The sequence below is a fragment of the Pongo pygmaeus genome, chromosome 1, assembly GCF_028885625.2.
Source record: "Pongo pygmaeus isolate AG05252 chromosome 1, NHGRI_mPonPyg2-v2.0_pri, whole genome shotgun sequence".
Classification (NCBI taxonomy): Eukaryota; Metazoa; Chordata; class Mammalia; order Primates; family Hominidae; genus Pongo; species Pongo pygmaeus.
In genome coordinates, this window is record NC_072373.2 from 50,805,216 (window position 1) to 50,832,239 (window position 27,024).

General features: G+C 33.5%; 1 protein-coding gene across 4 annotated transcripts in view; it reads right to left on the reverse strand.

Annotated features, from left to right (window-relative positions):
* Positions 1–514: 514 nt before the first annotated feature.
* The window catches only part of PTPRC (protein tyrosine phosphatase receptor type C), a 119,015-nt gene continuing 92,505 nt past the window's right edge, over positions 515–27,024 (reverse strand). For all 4 annotated transcript variants that reach the window (XM_054479519.1, XM_054479509.2, XM_054479498.2 and 1 more), the window contains 16 exons: positions 25,434–25,543; positions 24,772–24,862; positions 24,606–24,682; positions 22,923–22,959; positions 22,730–22,827; positions 21,904–22,029; positions 15,151–15,308; positions 14,805–14,940; positions 12,985–13,134; positions 8,995–9,085; positions 7,641–7,774; positions 6,560–6,694; positions 4,806–4,928; positions 4,405–4,583; positions 2,760–2,895; positions 515–1,259 (listed from right to left, as the gene is read on the reverse strand). In XM_054479519.1, coding sequence (XP_054335494.1) covers positions 984–1,259; positions 2,760–2,895; positions 4,405–4,583; positions 4,806–4,928; positions 6,560–6,694; positions 7,641–7,774; positions 8,995–9,085; positions 12,985–13,134; positions 14,805–14,940; positions 15,151–15,308; positions 21,904–22,029; positions 22,730–22,827; positions 22,923–22,959; positions 24,606–24,682; positions 24,772–24,862; positions 25,434–25,543 — 2,057 coding nt within the window. In that variant the 3' untranslated portion in view covers positions 515–983. The remainder of the gene's footprint in view (positions 1,260–2,759; positions 2,896–4,404; positions 4,584–4,805; positions 4,929–6,559; positions 6,695–7,640; positions 7,775–8,994; positions 9,086–12,984; positions 13,135–14,804; positions 14,941–15,150; positions 15,309–21,903; positions 22,030–22,729; positions 22,828–22,922; positions 22,960–24,605; positions 24,683–24,771; positions 24,863–25,433; positions 25,544–27,024) is intronic.

The window sequence follows — 27,024 nt, forward strand, 5'->3', positions numbered from 1 at the left end:
ATGAATGGGATTTAACATGGGAACTACGCATACGCAATATTATATTTTTCATATCAATGAAAAATTCCATAAAAATAGCTATATTAAATTTCATATGTAAATATTTAACAAATATGTTTGTATTCTTCTATTTTTATACAATGAATATTAATACATATTGCATTTGTTTATTTTCATGACATTTATTTAAATTCAATTGTACAAAACCTAATTTGTGGTCAAAAGTATCAAGCAATAAATTTTAAATATTGTACAGGGAATAATCGATCATGCAAAATTGTAAACCCCATGTAAAGACAGCAAGATAAACTCACTGGAAATTTTTTAATTAAATAAGCTTAAAAAGACATTGGACTAAATGCTAATATATGGAATATAAGATTTCCAAATGTTAATTTAGTTAACTTTTGTGTAGTAGCATACACACACATACCACTTTTATGTACTATCTCTAGAAGTAAAATAGTAAACTATATAAGATATATATGAGTAGAACAAGGAGGACATCTTGAGGTCATTTTAGAAATGTACATGATTTTATTGAGTCTGCACACAGTTTATGATTTTAAAAACAGATCCTTCAAGCTAAGTTAACACTTCTAACATAAAATGTATTTTTTCTTCATAAAAACAAAAAGGAAAGGCAAAAGCTTTTAGATTCACTTGAAAGAATTCTTTCTCTTTCTCCGTCTCTCACACAAACACACACCCATACACACATACACATACACACGTAAAGATTACAAAGAAGTTGTTTTTTACTGAATAAGAGATAAAATTTTAAAATAAGCATACATCTGTACAAACTGTTCTGGCAAAACTATCTTAAATATTTTTCTACAGTAGTAAAATAGAACCCTTCTACAAATATTGGTTCGCTGCATTTAATTAATCCACTGTATACCTATTTTCACTTCCTACTTCTAGAAAAATAGAAATAACAGCTAACAGGAGGTTTGGAGTTTCCCCATTTATGTCTTTTCCTATGAACCTTGATTTAAAGCTGGACTTGCAGGACCGTTGACAGAATGTTCTGGCCCTTCAGTGCCACTCATGGGTTCAGAACCTTCAGCTTGTTCCTTTGCTTCAGGGAGCTTTTCTGGCGCACCAAGTGGATTAACACAATTAGCATCCTGCTTTACTTTGTCCACTTCATTATCAAATTCAATTTTATCTTCTTGATGGTTGTTTTTCTTTACTTGTCCATTCTGAGCAGGGTAGGTGCTGGCAATGATGTCATATAGGAATTGATATTGCTCCTAGTAAAGGAATTAAGTGGGAAATTACATGAAGAAAGTTGATGTCATTATTTTTATACCAGATGAAGATTAGCAAGAACTAATGATTTATTTGTGGAAGTATTGGATGACAGAAAAGCACTTTGATATGTTCTCATAAAAACATCTAAATAATTTAGTTTCTTTATGGTGCTAAAGGGTTGACTGCAGGGTACTTTTTGAACTTTACCTTGGAGCAACCCCAAACCGGTGTTCACTCCGCTCATGGGCCATTTCCATGCCTTTGCTCATGATGCCACGTTTTGTACTTATACTCCTGTCTAATGTCTACACATTATTTAAGAATCAGGACAGGAATCACTGTTTTGAGAAGCTTTTCTTGATTCCTAAAGTTTAAATTAAATGCCCTCATTCACGTTCTTCTTATAATTTTTCTGTCATTTTACTCACTACATTGATTAGTAAATACCTGGCTTTCCCTCATACTCACCAATTAGCTCTTTATAGCAGGAGCACATAGCAAGCATTTGATACATTTTTTAGTATCAAGATATGAAATCTCAATATCATACATGATTAAATGCTTTATATATTTTAGTGAGTAATTAAGTTTACATTGTGAATAAGGATTAATTCCCAGATGACCATCTACAGTTACTACCACATAGAGGGTATACACGATACATCGATTACAAGAATATAAAACTTATTTTCCTTCCTGTATGCACATTTCTTTGCAATGTGAATTTGCAGGCCCTCTCAAGAAGTGGAGTCTATTTCTCTACCCCTTGAATCTGGGCAGGCTTTATGACTTATTTGGCTAATAACATACAGAAGAAGACATGTGTGTCACTTTTAAGCCTGGGCCTCAAGTGGTCTCACACAAGTCTTCTTTCCCTTGTGGAACTTGCTACTTTAATGTGAATAAGCCCGGGCAAGTCTTCTGGATGAGGAGGGACATGTGGAGCACTCACTGTTGTTGACATAGCTAAATGGCAGCCACATGCCAGCCTACTGGCAGTGTAGGTCACTTTAGACCAGCCAAACTGTAGGGCACACATCAGCTGAAGGCAGACACATGAGTCAGCCTGGTCTCTATTGGCTGAGCCTGAGGGTACCAGCAGAACATTCCAGCATATCATTAGACTACTGAACCATAATAAATATTATTTATTTATGCTCCCAAATTTGGGGGTAGTTTGTTACACAACACAAATCGATACAGGAGTGAAGGAAAGAAAATTAAGAAATTCATGAGCATTTAGGGAAAGACTCTTCATGAACTGTCACAACAAAGTGCTAATAAACTTTAGGCTCTTATTTTGACTGATAATAATTTAATGTGAATTATCATGTAAGAGTAGAAAAGATAAAAGAATAGGAAAGAAAATCGAGGAGAGAAAAGGAAAGGGGGAAAAAGAACAAAAGAGAGGAAAGGAGAGGAGAAAAGAAAAAAGGAAACTGTCAAAAAGAAAAAAAAAAATTCCAAGCATGTTAAAAGCAATGGTGAAGGATACTTACGAATGTGGAAACCATGCCTGGCCTAGCTTTGCGTAGAGCTTTTACCACTTGAAAAATATCCACTACCTCTTCTGTTTCCGCACTTTCTAAGAGATTTAACAAAGCACAAAATATTCCCGTTTGCTGAGATCCATCCCTATAAAACAAAGAAAAGATAGAAAACAATCCTACTTCTTACCAAAAAGGGTGATATTAGAATAAAAACAGGAAGAGAGAGAATATTTTTTTACTTCATGTTTGTCATAATTATCTTATTCCAACCTCTTTCAAGAACCAAATTATTTATGCTAAATGCATTTTTAGGCAAACTTTTTCAATTTAAGAGTGTGATAATCCTGGAATTGGAAACTCGTCTTAGACTTTACAAATATATTTTCTTTTATTTAGTATTTTATGGATTTTAATGCATTTTTATTTACATCTAAAGTTGTTGAAACCAATATCAGAATGCCCGTATGATAGATAAGGAAACCAAGATTTGGAGAAGAGAAAGGTATAGCTTGAAGCTGATGTAATCAGAAATATTAGACCTAATATTTTGTAAATTACTAGAACACATGCTCTTCTTCACTCTTCTGCCTCTCTACCACGTTTCACAAATGTTTTCACTTCTGCATCAGTAGAAAAGTAATACCTAGTAGAATTATTCACTAAAAAGAGGGCAATCAAATAGTTTATCAAACAATGAGAAGTATAAAGCATTATCATAAAGATTCAATTTAAACAATATGTTATCAGCAGGGCTCTTTAGTTATTGTACATAAATCATATTCTAAGAAACATGTATAGTTTTACAGTGTAAACTTCCCTTCCTCAGATTTCTTTCCACATAAATGCTGAAAATTCATATATTTCTTAAGGCTTGATTCTAGTATATGCAATTCCAATAATAACAATTAGACTTTTTCAAAAATTCTAAAAGTTTTTCACTAGATAAACATTTCTCATTTTACTTTACTATTTTTCATTTCTCATTTACTTCAATATTCTTTTTCATGTAAACTTTTATATTATATATCTTTCTTTCAATTATATTGCTTATTTAAGGTGAATATGTAAGCACCTATCACAGATGAAGAAACTAATAAAATCTAGTAGTATCATTGATATTATCACAATCTTTGCCTTTGGTTGGCTCAGTTTAGAAAATTAAATAATGAGTTTCAAATCAAAATTGCTAAGTTTTGTGATTTCAGTTAATATTTAACTTAAAATATGTTTAATAAACTTTGTGTTCATTAAACATATTAGGTGTCTTTGTGACACCTAATAGAGTAGATCAATGTATATGGGTATATGTGTAATGTGATACCCATCTCCCTATCTGTTCACACATCCTTCCATTCATTAATTCATTCACACAAATGACATTCCTGGCTCAATGTTAGCTACTAACGAATCAAAGATGACATGACACCAAGTATTAAAAAACACAACTTAAAATTATTGCACTATAATATAATCACTTCTATTATATTTCTACAATAGTTGTGTTGTGGAAACAACCAAGAGAGTGACTGACTCCATAAGAAGTTTTTACTGTGGTTATGTGTTTCATATATGGGGATAAATAGATAAGACAACATGTGAACCGAGAAGTCAAGCATTATGATTTCGAGAGCACATTCTACCAAATCCCACGCACCTGCAGTGAATGAGGAGAGGTGTACTCTTGTGATGCTTGTTCCCTTCAGAGGAATTCTTCTGGGGAAGTTTTTGTTTGAGGACCTGAATCAGAGAGATTAATTCCTTGGGTTCTTCAGGAAGCTGCTCCACACTCCAGTTAGTATATTGGTACTGGTACACAGTTCGAGAGTCTTTCCTCTAAAATCAGAATTGAAGAGAGCATTAACTGGAGTGAAGGTCAGCTTATTTTCTAATTTGATAGTCATATTTTCTTCACAATTACTTCCATTTAAATAATTTTAAAATGTTATTCTGAAACATTATTTATATGATGGCCTTGCCTGCATAGAGTAATTTATATTCATTTTGCTACCAGATCCATTATATCAAAGAAACATACTCCCCAAATTGTTTCCATACCTTGGAATGTCTCAGTTCAAAAACACGAAGGGTATAAGTTGAAGATTTGTCTGTGCCTTTCAGGTCAACTTCGATATCTCCGTATGTTTGCTTTCCTTCTCCCCAGTACTGAGCACAGATTTCCTAGATAAAATAAGACAATTCAACAATTTGTTTCCTATTTGAAGTATGCAAAGGATCAGTCTCCCTCTTTCTCCCTTTCTTTCTCTTTCTTTCTCTGTCTGTGCTTCTTTTCTATTAAATGAAAATTCTTGTGTTCTAAAATTGAAATCTCCTTATAAAAATCCAGAATCTATTTAAGTGCTGGGGACCCATTTAATAAATATGTGGTGTTTCCTTGTGTAAGAAAAGGGAAGCTGAGCACAATCGAGGTGACTGGGACACCCCCGGAACAGCTGTCTTCCTTAGTGTAGGTCTTTGAGGTTTGCTCCTCTTTTCCACATGCTTATCATCACCTCTTCAATATTTATGGCTGGCATGAGTCAATGTTATTCATGACCCTTTCAATAACTCAGGTCCCACTGTCCCTTCAGTGGTTCTTGAGGAAGAAGGCTGCATCTTTTGGAGCTTTGTCTCTGTCATCTTGTTGACCAACACCATGAGCAGCTTTATATATTTTGTCTGTATATCTAAGGAAAGGGCCAGATTGAAGAGTAGATGAATCACAAAAGTGTTTCTTCTCACTACAAACTGTTGTCTACCAACTACAACCCCACAATTTCTGACAAAGACAGGGAGTCCTGCCAGTACTTCCATCCTGTTTCCCAGCTTTCACAATTTATATGAAGGAAAAGATTGTGGGAATTCCATGCTAGAAATCTGGACTTATATTCCTTTAAGACAAAAAACATAAAAAGCAACTTTCCATGTACAGGGGAAGGCGACCAGGTGAGGATGAGAAAGAATGAGATTTAGGGGAAAGAGGGGGCATAAAAAAGCATAAATCTTTTGCATACTTATAAGGTTATTCACTGCATAAGCTTGAACATATGTCAGATAATGTGGTTGGTGCTAAAGCTGAGTGAGATCTACCACCAGGGAAATTTTAATAATAACTGAAGACATTAAGAAAAGGATAAAATATCTGTCACAAGCATTAAGTAAAAAAATCAAATTATAGCTTAGGTTCATCTTCAACTATAGACTTTTATGGCAATAAATATTATATGGGAATAAAGAAAGGAGGATATAGATACATTTTTCAGGAGTTTGGTCTTGTTAAAAGAATAGGGTCAAAATTGGAAGAGAGCACACATTTAGTTACATGGAATATCAATAAGTTTAGTCTCAGTGATGACAATGCAAATGGTGTGTTTAGGCTTGGGCACGAAACCTGCTTGTCCAGAGTGGAGAGGATGGAAAACATAAAAATGGGAGGAAGATGAAAGACACGTGAAGGGGTGATTGTCCAGGGTGCTGGATATCACAAAAAGAGCTTGGTTTTTATCTTGAGAAAATGAGGAAAACAGAGTGAAAATGTAGCTGTTATTTGCTGTGACGCTAGCATTGCTGCATCCTGGCTAATCTGTGAGTAGCATGCAAGGCTGGAGGGGGCAAACAGGAGAGACTGTCAGAATCCAGGCACAGCTGATGGAGGCCAACACCAGGGTGAAAGGGGTAAGACTGAGCAGACAGAATTGTTTGACGGAGGGATAAAAAAAGACGTGGGTGTGGCGATCAAGCAAGCAATCCAAGACTAGAGAATGACGTTTTATGACAGAAAGGCTTAAAAAAAAATCCTCAAAAGTACAAACCTGGTCTCTATGTTTCAGTTCTGTCAGCATAACAACGACTTTGACTTTTCTTTGGAAGATCATCTGCCAAAAGTCACCAATGGTTTCCTTCAGTGGTCCCTGAGCAGCAATCATCACTTCAGGTTTCCAGTAGCTCTTTTTAGACAAAAAAGGGTGGGACTTTGTTACTACAGAAGAGAGCTCAGTAGAAGCTTAAAATAACCATTTGGAAATATAGTCACTTAGTTTGATATCAATGCTGTTACATACAAATAGTAAGATTCTTATGTTCTTACAAGAAACAATGTAATAGCTATATGTAAAGTAATTATACAGATAATAGTAATTCTTAGCTAATCATGTGAAATCAAGATTACAACATATCTTGTGAAACAAGTTTTCCTTTCCACAAAAGACACTCCTTTTTGTTTCTCTATAAAGATTAGTGTGATTGTAAAAAGGATTACTTAAGCATTTCAAATTACCTTCATCGTGTCTATACTAATTTTAATTAGTGTCTTTACATTCTTATTATATTTCCCAGTTAAACTAATATTCTATGAATGTGTGCTTTAGGAAACTTTGGAAAATAAGTAAATCCAACTTAGTGTATATATAATAAACATTTAATAAATGACTAAAGTTTCATTGTTTGAATTCTCAGTTAATTAAAAAAAGTGGGGAGATATGACACAGACTCACCTAATAATTCAGTTAATCTGAGTGAAAAGTTTCTGACCATACAAATATACAAATTTGGCATTGCCTACAATTTGGGCATCTGAGTATGTATAAACATTTTCAAATACTTGTATTTGCTCAAATTTTACTATTTTTTAAATTGATGTGATTATAGCTATATTTGTCATAAAATATAACCAATAGCATTATCTTATTTTGTCTCAGGTTATCAGGTTATAGTATTTTTAAATCTTTCATTAAGTTAAAATGTAGCATTGAAATTGAAACTCTCATGTCAATCTATATGTAGTTATGACCAAGCTCATTATTCCTTTATAAAATCGCTTAATGAATAGCCCTAATAACATAGATATTATTTTAAAATGTTTGGATCTTGGGTTTTGGCAATTTAAGTACCTACCATTATAAAAGATGCATTGATGTATTTGCTTGGTTCCTCTGAATCACTGTCATCATCAGAGGATTCATCTGAATCATGCTCACTCTCTTTACTCATTTCCAGCTCATGTTTAAGTGGCACTCTGTTATAGTCATCTATGTGAAATAAATCAGTAGTAAGTCCTCTTTGAAAAAATTAAATTTCTTCTTCATTGTCATGTGGAAATTTGAAAGTATTTAAAAAGGGACAGATTGTATTATGAAAACTTATTGGCCTACATGAGATAAGATCCTATATAAAATTCAGTACTCGTTGATAAACAAATTATAAAACAAAAGTCTAAGAAAAAAGATTCCAGGAAAAAACATGGAACATAAATCCATGTCAAACAACAAAGAGATATCATATCATTATATATGATTATTTAATCTTTGATACATATACTTTAATTTCCCATGGACTATTATAATTCTGCTTGATATAAGTTTACAAAATACATAGCTTAGATTTTTCCCCTCAATTACACCCCAGTAATATTAAATTAACAATCTTATATGGGTAGCTTTGATTAATTATTTAGCCCAGAAAATTATTTGATCCATAATTTCTCACTGTTTCTTAATTTCTATAATTTATAATAACTTGGTCAAATGATTTGATTAACCATATCACCATCAATTCCATATTTTAAACTACATTCATAAGGAATCCTGTGAAAATTAACTAGGTCAACAATGCACTGATCTGATTTATTTGGTCGTCTAATTTATCAACTTGTGTTATATTTTATCCATGCTAATTTTAGTTTATGCAGCTGAATAAAATTACCATATGTGATCATTTTAATATACTTAAATAGTAGAATTCAAGTCTTGAAACTGTGCATATTTTGATTTGTTAAATTTGAAGATTTAGAGTTTATAGAGTATTTTCCCCCTACTTTCAACCTCCCAGTTATAAGGGATAAAAAGGAAACATAAAGAGAACAAATGGATGTAATTTTTACTATTTGTCAATTACCCTGGACTAAATAACTGAAATAAATTAAAAATGAAAGAAAATGGGTAAAAGAGACTTGCTCTTTTTTCTCCCAGCTTTAAATATTTCACTTTTATGACAACCCATTTCTGAAATAATTGGTAAAAAGAAAACACTGAATACAGCCTACCCTCCAAAGCCCATTGTAAATGTTCGGGATTATAAGTCCTTGCAATAACTAGTATTTTAACACCTATTAACTTCTTCCTTATTAACAACCAAAAGTTGAAAACTTGCTTCAAGATCATTTGTATGACTGTGTGTCCCACATTAAACAAATCCAAAAGTGCTTAACTTTATCTGATACAAAAAATAAAAAATAAAATAAACTACATACATGGGATGACATTAGAATTCCTGTTTTTATTTTTATTTTCTTCTTGATTTCCAATGTGCTGTGTCCTCCAGCTCCTATATGAAGGAAGTCTCTGGAAAAAAAAAAAAAGAAAAGAAAAAGAAAAACTCCTTTAAAATGTAAATATTGGCTTATTGCATCATCAGATGCTCCCTAAGGAAAAGCATTTCATTAATTTTTGTGAAATTTGCATATGCTCCATATAGGCCACAATTTTTCGGTTTGCCTCTGATTTTTTTTCTTTAAATTGCTCAGGCATTTAGTCCTTTTGACAGGGTGAGTATGCGCTAAAGATATGTAATATGTGACAGACTATGTCTCCTTCTTCAGAGCTGCTTGATAGAAAAATAATATAGTTTGTTCTTATATAAATTGAAAGCACTAGACCAATGTTGATCTACATTGCAAAAGCAATGGTAAGTTATTTTAAGTTATCAGAAATAAACTTTGGAGACACCACATTCATAGGAGACTTGGCACATGTTTTGAAAGTTGATTCTTAATTTGTTTACACCTTCCAGATTGTTTTCCTCTCACCCACAGTTCCTAATTAGTCAGAAAAGATCCATCATTTCTACACACAAATCCTTTTAGTTTTCTTTCTTCCTACTTAATCCAGTCTACCTTCATTTCTCACATGTAAAACATCAACAATTTCTTAACTGGCCTCTTTGTCTTCAATCTCGCTTGCTCTAATCCTTCTAAAACACAAAACAGAAGATGCTCTTCTGAAGATGAACAGCTTTCCATCACTATAAGAAAACAACAAACCTCCTCAAAATAACATAAAAAGTCTTTAGTGATACACCCCTGACTATTTCTCCAGCCTTACACCCTACTAGGTCCCTCAATACTTCTACCAAATCAGCTTCCTCAATTCTTGGAAGGGCCAAGCTGTTCTTTAACTCTTGGCAGATAAACATTTTTTTTGTCTTGCTTGAACTACCCTTTCCCCTTTTAGTTGCTCTAATAACTTTTCTTACCCTCTAGGTATCAGTTTAAATACCAATTTCTTCTGGAAGACCTCCCTGCCTACAGTCTTTCCTCTCCACTAGTCCTTAAATAAATATTTGTCAAGTGAATAATATTTAATGATAATATATAATGTTACAAATAACTGAAACTAAGAAGGCTCCTCATGTACAATTCGGTAACATTTTATATACACACACATGTGTGTAGATACGTGTGTGCATATAGATATATATTTTTTCAGCATAGTACCCTCATTCAAGCTAATTATGGCACCCTGTCTCAAACCTCATTCTTAGCTATGTAAGTGAGTGAAAGAAAATATTATCACTGAATTTTAGGCCACTTGAACACCACCATGAGCTGCATGAAGGACCAGATGTTTTGGAAACTATTACAACACCTTGTGCTCTTGTGAGTCTAGTCACCAAGGCAGCCTATGCCCTGTAGCAATACTCAGAATTATAGGTGGAATTAACGGCTCACCTTCATCTAAGACACAAAGGATCTGTCACTCTTAAATCTCTACCTGTTTCACTTGCCATCACAAGTCTAAGCTTCCCAGTGCATCCACATTCCCCAGATTTTTATTCCTGAACGGTTATTTGTATCCTCAGATACAACCCAGTCTCTTACATCTAACCCATCAGTGCCTTCCCCCCTGCCCTCTGATGCCCATCGTCTGTCATCTGTGAACTCCCATTTATCTTAATCATCTTCTCCCAACAGTCACTTCACCTTTTTTTTTTTCTTTCCACCAATTGAAACCTGGATGTCAGCTAAGGACACCACCAATAACTCAGCAGCCCTTTCAAGAAAAAGTTGACTTTCTTCCTCACACTCCATTTACCTCACAGCTTCAAGAAAAGATATGTGTTCTCCTTGATCCCTGATTCTACTTGCAAACCATTTCTACTCATTCGCTTTCAAATAAACCAACCACTTTGATATTCCTGCCATCATACTATACTAGCTTCTATCCACCGGCTTCACTGGGAAGTGTCAGGTATTGATTTCTGAATCACTCCACCTCATTTAGTTTTAGGCTTGGCTAAGTATATGCTCTTCTTTCCAAGGTCTGTCATCATTTCTGGTTAATTCAACATGGACAAGAATGATCTATCCAACACTCTAGTCTCTTCATTTCTTAGCTTCTTCACCTCCCATGAATTTCCCTCCACTTCCCAGTCATCCACTTTCATCATTTCACCTTTGTAGGTTTCATTCCAAATATTACATCACCTCTAAAATCATAAGTTCAACTATCTGTGTTATTGAAAATTACCCCTATTATTCCTAGTCATTTATTCTGGTATGTTCAACCTAGCAATCTGTAATTCTATCAAAATCTCCAACTTATTATCCTTACTATTTTCTCTCACCTCCCTCATGTGGCCAATTTGCTTTTTATTTTCCACCTCAGTCATCATTCACTTGTAAATACCCTCAACTTGTTTGCCTCACTACTTTCAAATAGTCACTTTTCAAAATCTAGATACGTGTAACTCAACTATCTGCATACACAGCCTCTACCCCCGAAGAGCTCAATGCTGCTACAGAAAACAATACAACCAACTGACTAATTCCTCTTTAAACTCATAATCATAAATTTCAGGTGATCAAACGATAACTTCTGGCAATCTTACTGCCTCTGCCTAGGGAGATTGCTTTTATACTTTGAGATAACTAGTTTATACCCTTCAAGCATTAAGCTCTTCTTTGCCCTACTCGCCCTGTATCTCTCAACTCTCAACTGATGATCTAGCCTCATCTTTTCTTGAAAAATGAAAGATCATCAGGCAAGAGCTGCCTCAACTTCCCAATACCAAATTTACCAACTGACTTGCATCTCTACCCTCATCTTCTGTCTTACTGTCTGCTCAAATGGAGTAATTTCACAGCTTCCATCTGTGATCTGGATCACATCCTCTCATCCTTCTTCCCATGTCCACTTGCAGACCATTTTGACTCTTGTGCCTAGAATTGTACTTGGCACAAAGCAGAAACTCAAGCACATTTATTTAGTGAAAAAAATGTCTGTCTTTTCTATAGTAAATAATGTTTAACTTAAATGTATAACTGTCTCTAACAGCTTATGTGTTTATGTGGATTAGTAGGGCAGGTACATTGAATACGGTTAATTTATCAACTAGAAAAGCAAGAAAACAACAATAAAACACTACTCTGTTTGAGACTACCCTGTGTCTGCTAGTTCTTCCATTATAAGTACAGGTCTTCTGGGGGATTGAGTCGCTTGGTCATTATTGCATGCTCCACCTCCACCCCCACCTTAACCCCACTTTGATCCTAAACATTAAATGGTTCTGCATGTGATTAAAAGCACACTCCTGGTCTTTAGAAACTCTGAATTTACCAGTTTGGTAGATTACGGAATGACTCAGTAACCTGGAAATCATAGGTGGAACAAAAAAAAACACAAAACATTTTTTTGACAACTGAGCAATTTGAGGACAGCTATGCAAACTCTCTGAAATTATAGTGAACTACATGCTAGGTTAGCTGTCAGAATAATTACCTAATAAATAGGTTAAGACACATGTACTTATCATTTACTGTCTGTCTGCCAGCTCCAGCCAGTTCAACTTCCTAAGCAGTCATAAACTCTTCTAATGATTTCCTTTACAAACCAAAACCAGATACGATTTTTAAAGGTGATATGCTGTATTGCCTTTGGCAGACCAGTTTTGGGGCTATATACTATTATTTTGACACTATTTTATACCAGCTGAATGAGGAATGGCTAAAAGTGTTAACAATAGAATCAGATTTCTGGGTCTAAAGAAATCTCCTATGTAATAGTTGTGTGGATTCAGGCATTTCTCTTAACTCACTGTGTCCTAGTTTTCTCATCTGTGCTCCATTGGTTATGGTGAGGACTAAATGGAAGCACTATGTCAAGTGCATAGCAAACACCTAGAAAGTAGAGGACACTGAATAAAAGTTACCTGTAATTATTATTATTGTTGTCACTATCATTACCTGGAATTCAGCCTCTAGTGGAGATGGCTCACTGGGTGGATCCCTTTTCTTCATGTTATGTAGATATGGATGTAATTCAGACAAATTCACTTCTGTTTCTCCAAACTGATTGTATTCCACCAAAGCCTGATGGATCAAGATGTACTGGGCCTACAATTTCAAGAAAAAATACAGATAGTTAGCGGATAATCTAGAGTCTTCCAAGTCATATTTAAATAAAATATACATTCCTCATAAATTTGCTCATATTGGAACAATTCATGGCAAAGTAAATTGATATCTATAATATTTAAATATTCTGGAAGTTCACTCTCAGATTTTCTGGAATATGAGCAAATTTTATTTTCAGATTATTTTTTCAGAAAAAAATTACTTTGCAAATAGATTATCCATGTACTCTGTATTGCACAACTTTTATTCCTAAAAACTAAAGAACATTGTATGTTACTTCCTTTAGTGATTATTGGGTCAGTAAGCCAAATTACTGAATGTAAAACTATAATAAATTTCACAGTATATTCAAGAGGTAAAAAAGCAAGTTGTTACTCCTTAGAAAACCTTTTTTTTTATAGTTTTTAGAACTTTTAAAATAAGAAAATTATTTTTAATAAGAAAATTATTTTCTTTAATCCAATAGGCCAAACCACTCTTTACTGCTTATTTTGTTTGAATCCAGTATTTTCAAGGAAATGGTATACTTCTGATAATCCTCTTTAACCTTTAGTTCCCTGAGTTTGGCACTGTCTTTCCACTGTACTTTATTTTCCACTGTAAATAATTTCTTTTTACCTGGTTAACAATTTGTTTTTATATTTCTACTTTGCTATCTATGTATCTATAATCATAAGCATTGTACATTTTCTTGGTTTTTTAAAAAAAAATCACATAAATTATATCTTGAATGTTTCGTATGGCAACTTTACTCACTCATTGTTTTCATATGAGCATCTCTCCAAATAGACAGACACAAACCTAGATTATTGCTTTCTACCACAACATAGCATTTGTTGTACAGAGAGTTCACATGTCCACATTTTGTTTTTCTATTCTCCTATTGATACATATTTACGGTGTTTCCATTCTTTCATTGATACATATTTCACTTTTTTTTTTTTTGCTATTTTGACAATGCTGAATGCAATGCACATTCTTGTGAATGATTCTAGTTGATGCTTCTCTTGGGTATATGCACATATGTGATTTTGCTGGGTCAAATACAGACATTTTCAGTAATTACCATCACTTACAATCACCAAATGCATAGCATGGGCCAGGGACTTGTTTAAGTGTGTTACTTGTATCACTTTTGTGGTTATAAGTCTGTGAGGTATTATTATTGTCTCCATTTTACAGATGACTTAACTGAGGCGCAGTCAGACTAAAAATACTTAATAAACAATACTACTCATCCTTGTATTAATAATTAAAAGCAAGATTTGAAGCCTGAAAGTGTAGTTTCTAAAACCAAGCTGTTGACTACTATACTATTCTGTCTCTTCAGTTTAATTTTATGAGATGATGCCAAATCTGTTTTCAGCATTTTTACTTTTTTTGCCAATCTGATATATGTTAACAGTAGTTCATTATTTTAAAAATTATATATTTTGTGGTCATCTTTCTTCCACAGTACTTTTAGGCACTAATGAAAAATGCTTCTAAGTATTTCTGGTGATTACCACATGTTTTAGTTTTCAGGAAATCTTCTACTGTTTGAAGTTGTGAAGAATTTGGATTTTAAAAAAAATATCATTATTATCACTTGGAAAAGATCTAAGTCCAAAAAACCAAAGTGAGAATAATCACTAAAGGTTAGAATGTACCTCTACTTGAACCATCAGGCATCTCTGTCGCCTTAGCTTGACAACATAACCATAAACATCCACTTTGTTCTCGGCTTCCAGGCCTTCTAGCATGGCATCAATTCCGATATAGGTTCCTGTGCGCCCAACACCAGCACTGGCAAACCAAGCAAAAAAAAGCAGAGGCATGATCATGGAAAAGCTGTCAGGTGTGAAGCCGATATAAGAATCTAAGCTTCTCCCATAGGTTGTTTCCCAAAATAGCAATTGCCAACGGGAAAGATGTCTCCAACAGCCCTAGGCAGATGGATTCTGTTGGAGTTTTTTTTGTTTGTTTTGTTTTTTTTTTGTTTTTTTTTTTTCCTACCTGCAGTGCACCACAATGGGACCACTGAAGAAATTGCTGAAGGCATTCACTCTCCTTCTCAATTTGAGGAGCAAGTGAGGATCCTCAGGCACCCCGTGGTCTGGCCAGCTGGTAAACTGAATGTGAGTCACCTCTCTTCCAGTTGCTTTTTCTTTTTTCTAGTCAAGAGATAATATTTTCTTTGAGATGATTTTTTAAAGCAAACATAAATAAGTGGAAGGGAGTACCAGTACAAAGTCTCCTCATGCAAACATAAACTACTCAAAAGAGTTCATAGTTTCCTCAGGTGTCTTGTACATTTTCTCAACCATGATTGTGTTTTCCTTTCTAATCAATAACTACTAGTTAAGATATTGTGCAGGACTTGCATGTACTACCCTGTAAGCAATAACTTACAGTAAGGTAAGTAAGGTAATACTTTCTTTAAAAGTATAACCAAAATTTCTAGGAACTTGCATGCTGTCAAGCAAAAAAAAAACCCAAAATAAACATACACCATAAAAGGGGGGTGCATGGGTGGAAGCTTTTTGGATGTGTGTTTAAAATGATATGGTAAAGGTCATTCTCACAGCTGTTTAAAATACTTCTGCTTGATAGGCCAGCAAACAGGACTAATTCTTACGTGAGCAAAGTCTGATTAATTATTTGATGAACATTGTATTCCTTAGGCCTTCACATGGTAGCATTGTCCACACAGAATGTAGAGAGATGACTGAGGAAAGTCAGCCCCAGATTACAGCTCAGGTTTGTTCTAATTTCAAGGTAACCACCATAAGATGCATAAGTCATAATTCTCTGTCCAGGTATAAAGAATCATCTACATTTAGATAACAAAAGAAACACGCAAACTGAGTTATTAACACCAGTAAACCCAGACTACAGAATGTAGCCAGATAGGCATCAATCTAGAAATATATCCTCAAATCTATGGATCAGGTGCCTTTGTGGCTTAGTCAAACAAGTGTTTAGCCAGAAACTATTGATAGGATTGTTTCACAGCACTCTATAGACATAACAATTAGTAATACCATGGAAACCTAAGAAGACCTTCGGAGGTTAGTCTGTTTCTCCTGTAGAAAATATAGCTAGGCTATACAAAAATAAAATTTAGATTACTAAAAGCCCTACAATAAATGAAATTAAGAGAAAATCTTAACCCCCTATATAAAGACTTGTATTTTTTTTTAAACAGCTCTATCAAGAGACATTTTACAATCTTGATAGGTTGCATGTATCTAGGAATTTATCCATTTCTTCTAAGTTTTCCAATTCATTACCATATAACTGCTTATAGCAGCATCTCAGAATCTTTTAAATTTCTGCAGTATCAGTGGCAATGTCTCTTTTTTCATCTCTGACTGTATGTATTTGAGTCTCCACTCTTTTTTCCTTAGTCTGACTAAAGGTTTGTCAATTTTATCTTTTTTTTTTTTTAAATAGAGTCTCACTGCAAAGCCCAGGCTTCGTGTAATGATGCAATCTCGGCTCACTGCAACCTCGGCTTCCCAGGTTCAAGTGATTCTACTGCCTCAGTCTCCCAAGTAACTGGGATTACAGGTGCATGCCACCACACCTGGCTAATATTTTTTTGTATTTTTAGTAGAGACGGGGTTTCACCATATTGGCCAGGCTGGTCTCAAACTCCTGACCTCAAGTGATACGCCCGACTTGGCCGCTTAAAGTACTGCGATTACAGGCATGAGCCACTGCACCTGGCCTGTCAATTTTATCTCTTTTTAAAAAACAACATTTTATTTCATTGATGCTTTGTATTTTTTTATTTCAGTTTCACTTATTTCTACTTTGATCTTTATTATTTTTTTCTTCTAATTTACAGTTTAGTTTGCTCTTGCTTTTCTAGTTCTTTGAAATGTATCATTATGTTGTTTATTTGAAATTTTTCTTTTTTAATGTAGGTGCTTACTCTTACAAACTTTTCTCTTAGTACTGCTTTCACTGTATTACACAGGATTTGGTTTGTTGTGTTTCCATTTTCATTTGTTTTGAAAAATTTTTAAATTTCCTTAGTGATTTCCTCATTGAATCAGTGGTCATTGAGGAATATATTGTTCACTCTCCATGAGTTTGTATAGTTTCCAAAATTCTTCTTGTTATTGATTTCTAGTTCTATTGTAGTCAAAGAAAAGTTTATATAAAATTTTTTTTAATTTTATAAGGCTTGTTTTGTAGCATAACATAAGGTATGTCCCTGAGAATGATCCATGGGCTGAGGAGAAGAATGTGTATTCTTCAGCCATTGGTTGAAGTGTTCTATAAATGTCTATTAGGTTCATTTGGTCTACAAGCATATTAAGACCAATGTTTCTTTGTTGATTTTCTTCCTGGGTGATCTGCCTAATGCGGAAAGTAGGGAGTTGAAGTCTCCAACTATTATTGTATTGGAGTCTATCTCTCTCTTTAGCTCTAACAATATTTGCTTTATATATCTGTGTGCTCCAGTATTAGGTGCATATATATTTACAATTGTTATATCTTCTTGCTGAATTGACTCCTTTATCATTATGTAGAGACAATCAGTGTCTCTTTTATTCGTTTTTGTGTTGAAATATACCTGTGTTACATAAGTATAGGTACTCCTTCTCTTTTTAGGTTTCCATTTACAAAGAATATAATTTTCCATCTCTTATTTTAAGTCTATTTTTGTCTTTACAGGTGAAGAATGTTTCTTGTAAACAACAGATTGTTGGGCCTTGTTTTATTAATCTATTCAGCCACTCTATGTATTTTGTTTAGAGAGTTTAGTACACTGATATTCAATGTTATTATTGATAAATAAAGACTTACTCCTGCCATTTTGTTATGTCTTTTATGGTTGTTTTGTGGCCTCCTCTTCCTTCTTTCTTTTCTTCCTGTCTTCCTTTAAATGAAGGTGATTTTCTCTGGTGGTCTGTTTTAGTTTCTTGCTTTTTATTTTTATGTATCTGTTGTATGCTTTTGGATTTGGTGTTATCATATCTTATAATGCATTATTTTACACTGAAGACAACAGAGATTGTGTAAACAAACTAACAAGCAAAGTGTAATATAATGAAAATACTATATTTTAACTTCATTCCTCCACATTTTACCATTTTCTTGTTTCAATTCATGTGTTATTTTGCTCTCCATATCTTGAAAATTTGTTGTTGCCGTTATTTTTGGTACCCAAACCTGAACAGACAACAAGCAATGAGATGGAGGTTGTCATGAAAAGTTTCCCAGCAAAGAAAAGCCCAGGACCTAATGGCTTCATTACTGTATTTTACCAAACATTTAAAGAAGAACTAATACCAATTCTACTCAAACTATTCCAAAAAATGGAAGAGAAGGGAATTCTTCCAAACTCATTCTGCAAGGCCAGTATTAATCTGATACCAAAACCAGACAAAGACACATCAAAAAAAAAAGAAAACTACCAGTCAATATCCCTGATGAATACTGATGCAAAACTCCTCAACAAAAGACTAGCGAACTGAATTCAACAACACATTAAAAAGATCATTCATCCTGATCAAGTGGCATTTATCCAAGGGATGCAAGGATGGTTTAACATACACAAATCAATTATTGTGATACATTATATCAACAGAATGAAGGACAAAAGACACGATCATTTCAATTGATGCTGAAAAATTATTTCATAAAATTCAACATCTCTTCATAATAAGAAACCTCAAAAAACAGGGTAACGAAGGAATATACCTCAACAGAATAAAAGTCATATATGACATACCCACAGCTAACATCATACTAAATGAGAAAAAACTGAAAGCCTTTCTTCTAAGATCTGGATAAAGACAAGGATACCCACTTTCACCACTGTTGTTCAACTGGAAGTCCCAGCTAGAGCCGTCAGACAAGAGAAAGAAACACAAGGCATCTAAATTGGAAAGGAAGAAGTCAAATTATACTTGTCTGCACATTCCATGATCTTATATTTGGAAAAACCTAAATATTCCACCAAAAAACTATTAGAACTGATTAACAAATTCAGTAAGGTCATGAGATATAAAATCAACATTAAAACAAGCAGTGTTTTTATATGCTAACATTGAACAATCTGAAAAAGAAATCAAGAAAGTAATCTCATTTGCAATAGATAAAAACAACATAAATACCTAGGAATAAACTTAACCAAAGAAGTGAAAAATCTCTACAATGAAAACTATGAAACATTGATGCAAGAAATTGAAGAGGACATAGAAAATGGAAAGCTATTCCCTGTTCATGAATTGAAAGACTCAGTATTGTTAAAATGTCCATACTACTCAAAACTATCTACAGATTCAATGCAATCTCTATCAAAATACCAATAATGTTCTTTACAAATAGAAAAAATAATCATAATATTTATATGAAACCACAAAGACCCAGAATAGCCAAAGCCATCCTGAGTGAAAAGAACAAAACTAGAGGAATCACAATACCTGACTTGAAATTATACTTCAGAGCTATAGTAACCAAAACAGCATGGTACTTGCATAAAAACATACATAGAGCAATGAAACAAGTCTACAGTGGACTCATTTTTGACAAAGGTACCCAGAATATGCATTGGGGAAAGGACAGTCTCCACAATAGATTGTACTGTGAAAACTGGATATTCATATGCGGAAGAATGAAACTAAACCCCTATCTCTTGCTGTACACAAACATTACATAAAAAATGGATTAGACTTAGATCTAAGACCTTAATCTATGAAACTACTGAAAGAAAATGTTGGGGAAACTCTCCAGGACATTGGTTTGTGCAAAGTTTTATTCAGTAATACCCCACAAGCACAGGCATCCATAGCAAAAATGAACAAGTAGAATTACATCAAGTTAGAAAGCTTCTGTATAGCAAAAAAAAAAATCAGCAAAGTGAAGAGACAAGCCACAGAATGAGGGAAAATATTTGCCAACTACCCATCTGACAAAGCATTAATATCCAGAATACATAAGAAGCTTATAGAACTTTATAATAAAAAATCTAATAATCTGATTTTTAAATAGGCAAAAGATCTGAATAGACATTTCTCAAAAGAAGACATACAAATGGTAAACAGATATATAAAAAGGTGGTCAACATTGTTTACTCTCAGAGAAATGCAAATCAAAACTACTTTAAGTTATCACCTTGCTCCAGTTATAACGACTTATATATAAAAGATAGCCAAGAATGAATGCTTGCAAGGATGTGAAGGAAAGAAAACCCTCAGACAATGTTGGTGAGAAAGTAAATTAGTATGACTATGTAGAACTGTTTGGAGGTTTCTCAAAAAAACTAAAAATAGCACTACCATATGATCCAGCAATCCCACTGCTAGGTATATACCGTAAAGAAAGGAAACAGTAGATTAAAGAGATAATCTGCACTCCCATGTTTATTGGAGCACTATTTGTAGTAGTCAACTTTTGGAAACAACCTAAGCATCAGTTGACTGATGAATGGATAAAGAAAATGTAGTACATATATACAATGAAGTATTATTCAGCCATAAAAAGGGGTAAGATCTAGTCATTTGCAACAACATGGATGAACCTGGAGGACTTATATTAAGTGAAATAAGCCAGACACAGAAATACAAACTTCATATGTTGTTACTTATTTGTGGAAGCCAAAATTTAAAATAACTGAACTCTTGGATATACAGAGTAGAATGATGGTTACCAAAGGATTGGAAGGGTATGGCAGGGGTGGAAATGGTGATGGCTAATGTGTACAAAAATATAATTAGATAAAATGAATAAGACCTTGTATTTGATAGCACAACAGGGTGACTATTCAACAATAATTTATTATACATTTCAAAATAACCAAAAGAGTATAATTGGGTTGTTTGTAACACAAAGAAAAGATAAATGCTTGGGATGATGGATGCCCCATTTACCCTGATGTGATTGTTATGCATTGTATGCCTGCATAAAAACATCTCATTTACCCCATAAATATACACACCTACCATGTACCCAAAAAAATTAAAAATAAAATTCATTTGTTGGAAATAAAAGATACATTTTACATACCATAAAGTTCACCAGTTTAAAATGTACAATTCGGTATTCATATTACATTCACTAAAGGGTACAACCATCACCAACATCTAATTATAGAACATTTTCGCCATCATAAAATGAAAGCCTGTTCTTATTTGCAGCCACTCCCCATTTCTGTTTGACCTCCTCAGCTCCAGGCAACCACTGATCTACTTTCTGTCTTTATTGGCTTGACTATTGTGGATTTTTCATATAAATGGAATTATGTAATATGCGTGATGACCTCTATTTTAACTATTATCTAAGGCCACAATGACCTCCTTATTTTCTGAACTAAACATTCTATCTCTGCTGCATAATTAGAACTTTATACTTCTTACAGTGTTCTCTAATTCTGTCATTTCTCTTATGGAAATAATGTAATTTTTTTCATAAAAGTAGGAACTCACTGACAATAAGGACAAATTGCTTATTCTTTTAATAATTTGATTAGGTATTCAACACATTTAATGGACCTTCCCTCTTTTTTCAATAATTAAAACAGATAATTAATACAGCATAATTCTTTCGATTTGAGTTGGACAAAAATGTCTTGACCAGTGACTTAAATTTGACCCTATTGGTTTTTGTCATTGTTCTAACCACAGCTTTCATCCTAAAGGTTATCAAAAATAATTTTTCCTGATATATTTTAATTTCTCACTTTTAATGTTCCATAATTACATTTTTATAAAAACAGTATCAAAACAAAAATTATGTAAAAAGCAAACTCACATTTACAATGTTCAATTTCTGAATGATGTAATCTGGACATCTTTTGTGCTGGTTGATCTTTACAACAACATCTCCAAAAGCTCGAGTGCCCTCTTCCATTGACGGCCAGTATTCTGCACACTTGTTCTATATTTTAAAAAATTATTAAGTATTTCAATTTTTAATTTAAGCCAATTTTTATCAAACTTTCTTTAAAGAGTGAAAAAAAAACCTATACTCATTTGAAATTCTCAAAACAGTTGTATAGTTTAAACACATATAAACCTTAAGCTGTGATACTTGGAATGTATTCTATTTCCCACTAATGTGTCCTGAAGAATTTCCTTCATACTTTTTAGCAGGATGATCTTTCCAGGCTTAGAAGCATGTTAAGAGAGGACATAATCAGTTGTCAGCAAAAAGGATATGATTGCTTGTGGTTAATTTTAGGTAGGGAGACAGAGAGGCTTTTATTCCTAAAGTCATAGTACATGACTCACCACCTATCTGCCCAAGGTCAGTTTTGTTTCGAGTATTAAGTTCTTGTGAAGCTAAAACAATGAAATTTACTGAACTTATAACAATACTGCAAAGAAACAGGAATCAAGTTAAGAGTCTAGCAATTAATCAGAAGCATTGAAATTTTATGCATGTAGACATATATTTGTATGTTAAAAGTTTTAGTTTTCTACATGTATGAAAATTTTAAATTAAATGTTAACACTGATTAAAATAGAGAACTCTCTGTTTTAGTCATCAGGCAGATACATGTGGCTTTTCAAAATGCCATTCAACACTTTGTTTTCCTAACCCCAAGACCCACACTATGAATCTTCTTGGTTCTTACCCTGTTTCCTTCTTCACATCGAGTGACCATGACAATAACTGTGGCTTTCTGTTCCCAAATCATCCTCCAGAAATCATCAATGGTTTCATCCCTGGGACCTAGGAGGTAAACAAATAAAAGCTGATAAGAAAAATTTTCTTAAAAATGCTATAAAAATTTTTCAAAAACAATATTGGATTATCAAAGAAATTACCTTGTGCAGCAATGTATTTCCTGGGTTCTTTGAAACCCTATTGAAAACACATGCAAAGATATGTCATTTGCTGAACATTCAATTACTTATTAACAGGAAAAATTGTGAGTTAGAGGAATTGCTTCAGATCCATCATTTTGTGATTGTGAATTTCTCCGGGCAGTTTCAAAGTATTAAGGGGATCTTATTAATTGGTGGTCAGGCATTTAATTGTGCTAAACATGTTAGCATTTGCAAAGAATATTCATGACTTTCATGTATCTTTGCTGTAAACTTCAAACAATTTTAACACTAGGTTTCATCTTCATCTGGGATGCTGTGGTAATTTACAAGAGTGCTCTAGACATTTCCACATTTTATATCCTGCCAACTCTTATAGGATCATCTACCACTATTTAAACCTGCTCACCAGCCATGTAGTTACTTTTGGGATTTTTACTCAATTTCTTTCAACAAAACATTCTTGGATTTTACCCGCATTTACACCTCTTAAATTCTGCTGGAATATGATGATTCCCTAGACTTGTTTGTCATTTCAGATAAGAGATATAATAACTTTCATTTCATTACCTACAATGTCTGCTTTCTCTGCTGCTGTTACCAAGATAAAGGAGTAAGAGGCAGATAAAATATTATACTGGCTTCTTCCAGAATTATCTCAGACTCCTAAATTCACCTCAGTAATGAAAGGAGCTCTTCAGAAAGAGATGACCTTTGCCATTGGATTAAATTTGAAACACGGGTCACAAGAATTCAACATTAATTTAAGTAACTTCCTGAAACTTCTATCTCATGACACAGTATTGCGCATACATTCATTTATTTAATAAGTATTTATTGAATAGCTACAATATGTCAATCACCTATCTAAAAGCAGAAGACACATGCTTTCAGGGAGCTCCAAGTTCCACTGGGGAAACATAAGTAACCTGATACCAATAATTACCATATATATTTGAATAGAAAATATAGTTATTTCTGGTAGGTGAGGACACTGGGAAAATGGCAGATTTGGGGAGAAAAAAAGAATTTTTTCAGTCTGTATATATTTTTATACTGTTTAAAATTATTTAAACTATGTAATACATTAATTATTTAACATTTGTATAATAAATTAAATTTTAAAATATTTTAAATAAATTAACCACGTACAGACATTTACATTTCTGCATAAATCCAATGGATAGATGATCATGTTGATGAGGAATGTCTGCTGAAATTTAGTGTGATGAAATTAAAGCATAACATTTTGGAGTCAGTCAGACTCTGGTTGAATTTCAACTCAAATATTTACCAATTGTGTGAACAAGGACAAGGTGATTAACTAAACTGAGCCTCCCAGTCCTCACCTATACGGCACACGGCTGAGGCAAATGTGGACTTCTTGTGAGAAATATATTCACAGACTATTTAGTCTAATATCTAGCACATAATAGGCACCAGAGTATATTAAATTAATTCTTAATATAATTTTGTTTGTAGAGGAAAATTCTATGTTATACCTAGTACCAATAGTCACATAATAAATAACTATCCTTGCAAATATTGATAATTTTTTGTTTATATCAGTGACATATGGGCTCACTTCAAAATATTTTTAATAATATTTCTAAAATTTTACCAAGACAAACAAGGAGCTGAATGAAATATATAGGTATTAGAAAAATGCAAATTTTTACTCACATCAATATAGCTGGCATTTATGTAGTTTGACCCTGCATCTCCATTTATCTCAGAGAGTTCAACACGGTTATAATCATCTGTTTAAGGAAAAGAAAAATAAACAAGTGAAATAGTGAATAATCAAGTAGCCTAATATATGGGAATTCAACACTCAATAAATACTCACAAGGAAGAATGTCAACATAACGGTTTTTATTCTGGTTAAAGGGCTTTCGAGCTTCCTTTATAGGAAACTTGCTGAACACCCGCGGGATGCTCTGAAAGAAACAATGATTTCTTGGATCACAGCAGATTCAGGAAAAATAATTTTCCCCTTACCAATGATCGTTTTGAGTAAATGAGATATCCTGTAAAATATTTTCTTCATATTGATAAAAAAATTTGCTTAGAGTAATCGAAATTAAGATCAGGAATTATGTTTAAAAAAACTTTTTTCTTACAAATTAATGATTGACAACTTTCAGAACAAATCTCTTGAGTGGGGACAAATTTAGGATTAGTTGTTGTGTCACTATCAAATTTATTTAAAAACAAATACTTGGATGAGTATCCAGAGTACAACTACAAAATCAGCCAAATACATTTTGTGACACAACTTCATAATACAATAAAGCATTACATTAAAATATTTACTAGCTCTACACTATAATCCCGTCATCCTCTATGAGTCTCTCTTCTGGTTCATAGGTATCTGCTAATAATATCTACTTTGCTTATGTTGCAATATCAAGTGGGATAAATTATAAAGGCAAATGGCAATATAAACACACTTAAAGTGGAATTGTCTTGATGTCGAATTTATCATCATATAACAAAAGCAACACACACCTGAAATTCAGCCAGAAAAAGTCTTCCTTCATCAGCAATCTTCCTCTTATAAGTTTCCAACAAAATATCTGCATGGATTGGCTCCACGTTCATCAGTTGTTTTTCATCATCTGGAAACATATTAAAGATTCAGTACTAGTTATATGTGTCTTTCAGGTGGGCATACACATTTCATTAAATTTACATCGTGTACTCAATCCTTTAGCTTCTTTCCTCCTGGTACACATTTCATCTGAGAAATCTCACTCACATACAAACATTTACCTATAAATCAATGCCTTCAATCTTGTACTTCAGATCTCTTCTGGGCTTTATATTGTTCCCTCTACTAGAATGTTCTTCCCCATTTTCTATGCTTAAGAGAAGGGATCCCAGACCAAACATCACCATTATAAGGACATTCACGTTTGATTATATGCATTTTATAGCAATTACTATACTTATTTACTTATAATACAATATTATTTTTCTTTGCATTGTTTTCATTTTCAACTTGTGAAATACTGTAAACATGCAAATGAAATAAGACAATATGATTAAACACCCTTATACCCATGACTCAGCTTAATTTGATCATCTGTTTACACTAAATGGTGAAACAAGTTGTATTAATTTGTTATGCTTCAAGTATATGAAACACATTATATACTATGTTTGTGAAATAACTTACCAAAGAGTAAAAAGTATACTAACCACAAAAAGCTATAATTGCATATGGAACTTGAAAACCAACAGCTTTAGAAAGGTAAGAGAATTTAAGCTGTCACATATGTAAAATTATGTTTCTCCTACTCTTCCATGTACTACTGATAGTGTTTCTTTCAGTAATCATATTAATTTTACCAATTTATCAGATAAAGAAAGAAGTTATCCATGAGGGTGACCCATTTATCTTATTGCCCATGGAAACTTTCTATACAGTCACAGCTCTCAAACTGGCTATGTGCAAATGTTTCTTTAGGTTGTTGGGAATGCCTGGTATTCATTCATTCTGAACTGAGGGCCACGTTCAGGGTTTCATGGGGTCTGAGTGAGTAAATTCTACTGCGTTCCAAGGTGCAATTAGTATCAATTTTGAGATAAAATATTTCGTTGACACTTTCCAAGTCCACCTTAACTCCTTGAGATGGATTTTCCTTTTCTGCTCAGGTGTTTATTACTGATTGTACTCTACATTCCTCCCTCAGCCTATCAAAATGAATCCTCAGCATACCCTATGTCAGTGTTATTTATTCACTAATATTTATCAAATCCTAGGTACTCACTTTGGTACTGGGCATAAAGCAGTGAAGAAGAAAAAAAGCCTCCACGCTTTCACAAAGCTTACATTCTAGTTAGGGGAGGATAGTCAACGACCAAATGAATAAATATGTAATAAGGGATCAGATAGTGTTACATTCTGCAAAGAAAAATAAAGCCTTTTAAGGAGCTCCAAAGATTCAGCCCTAAAGTTTCTGCATAGAGACCTGGTACCTGCTATTACCAGAGGGAAACACTTCCAAGACAGATTAACACAGACAAAGGAGTTCTGAAATTATTCCTGTCTTAAGCATGAGAAAGCAAGTAAATTTCTTTATTGTAAACAAAGGTT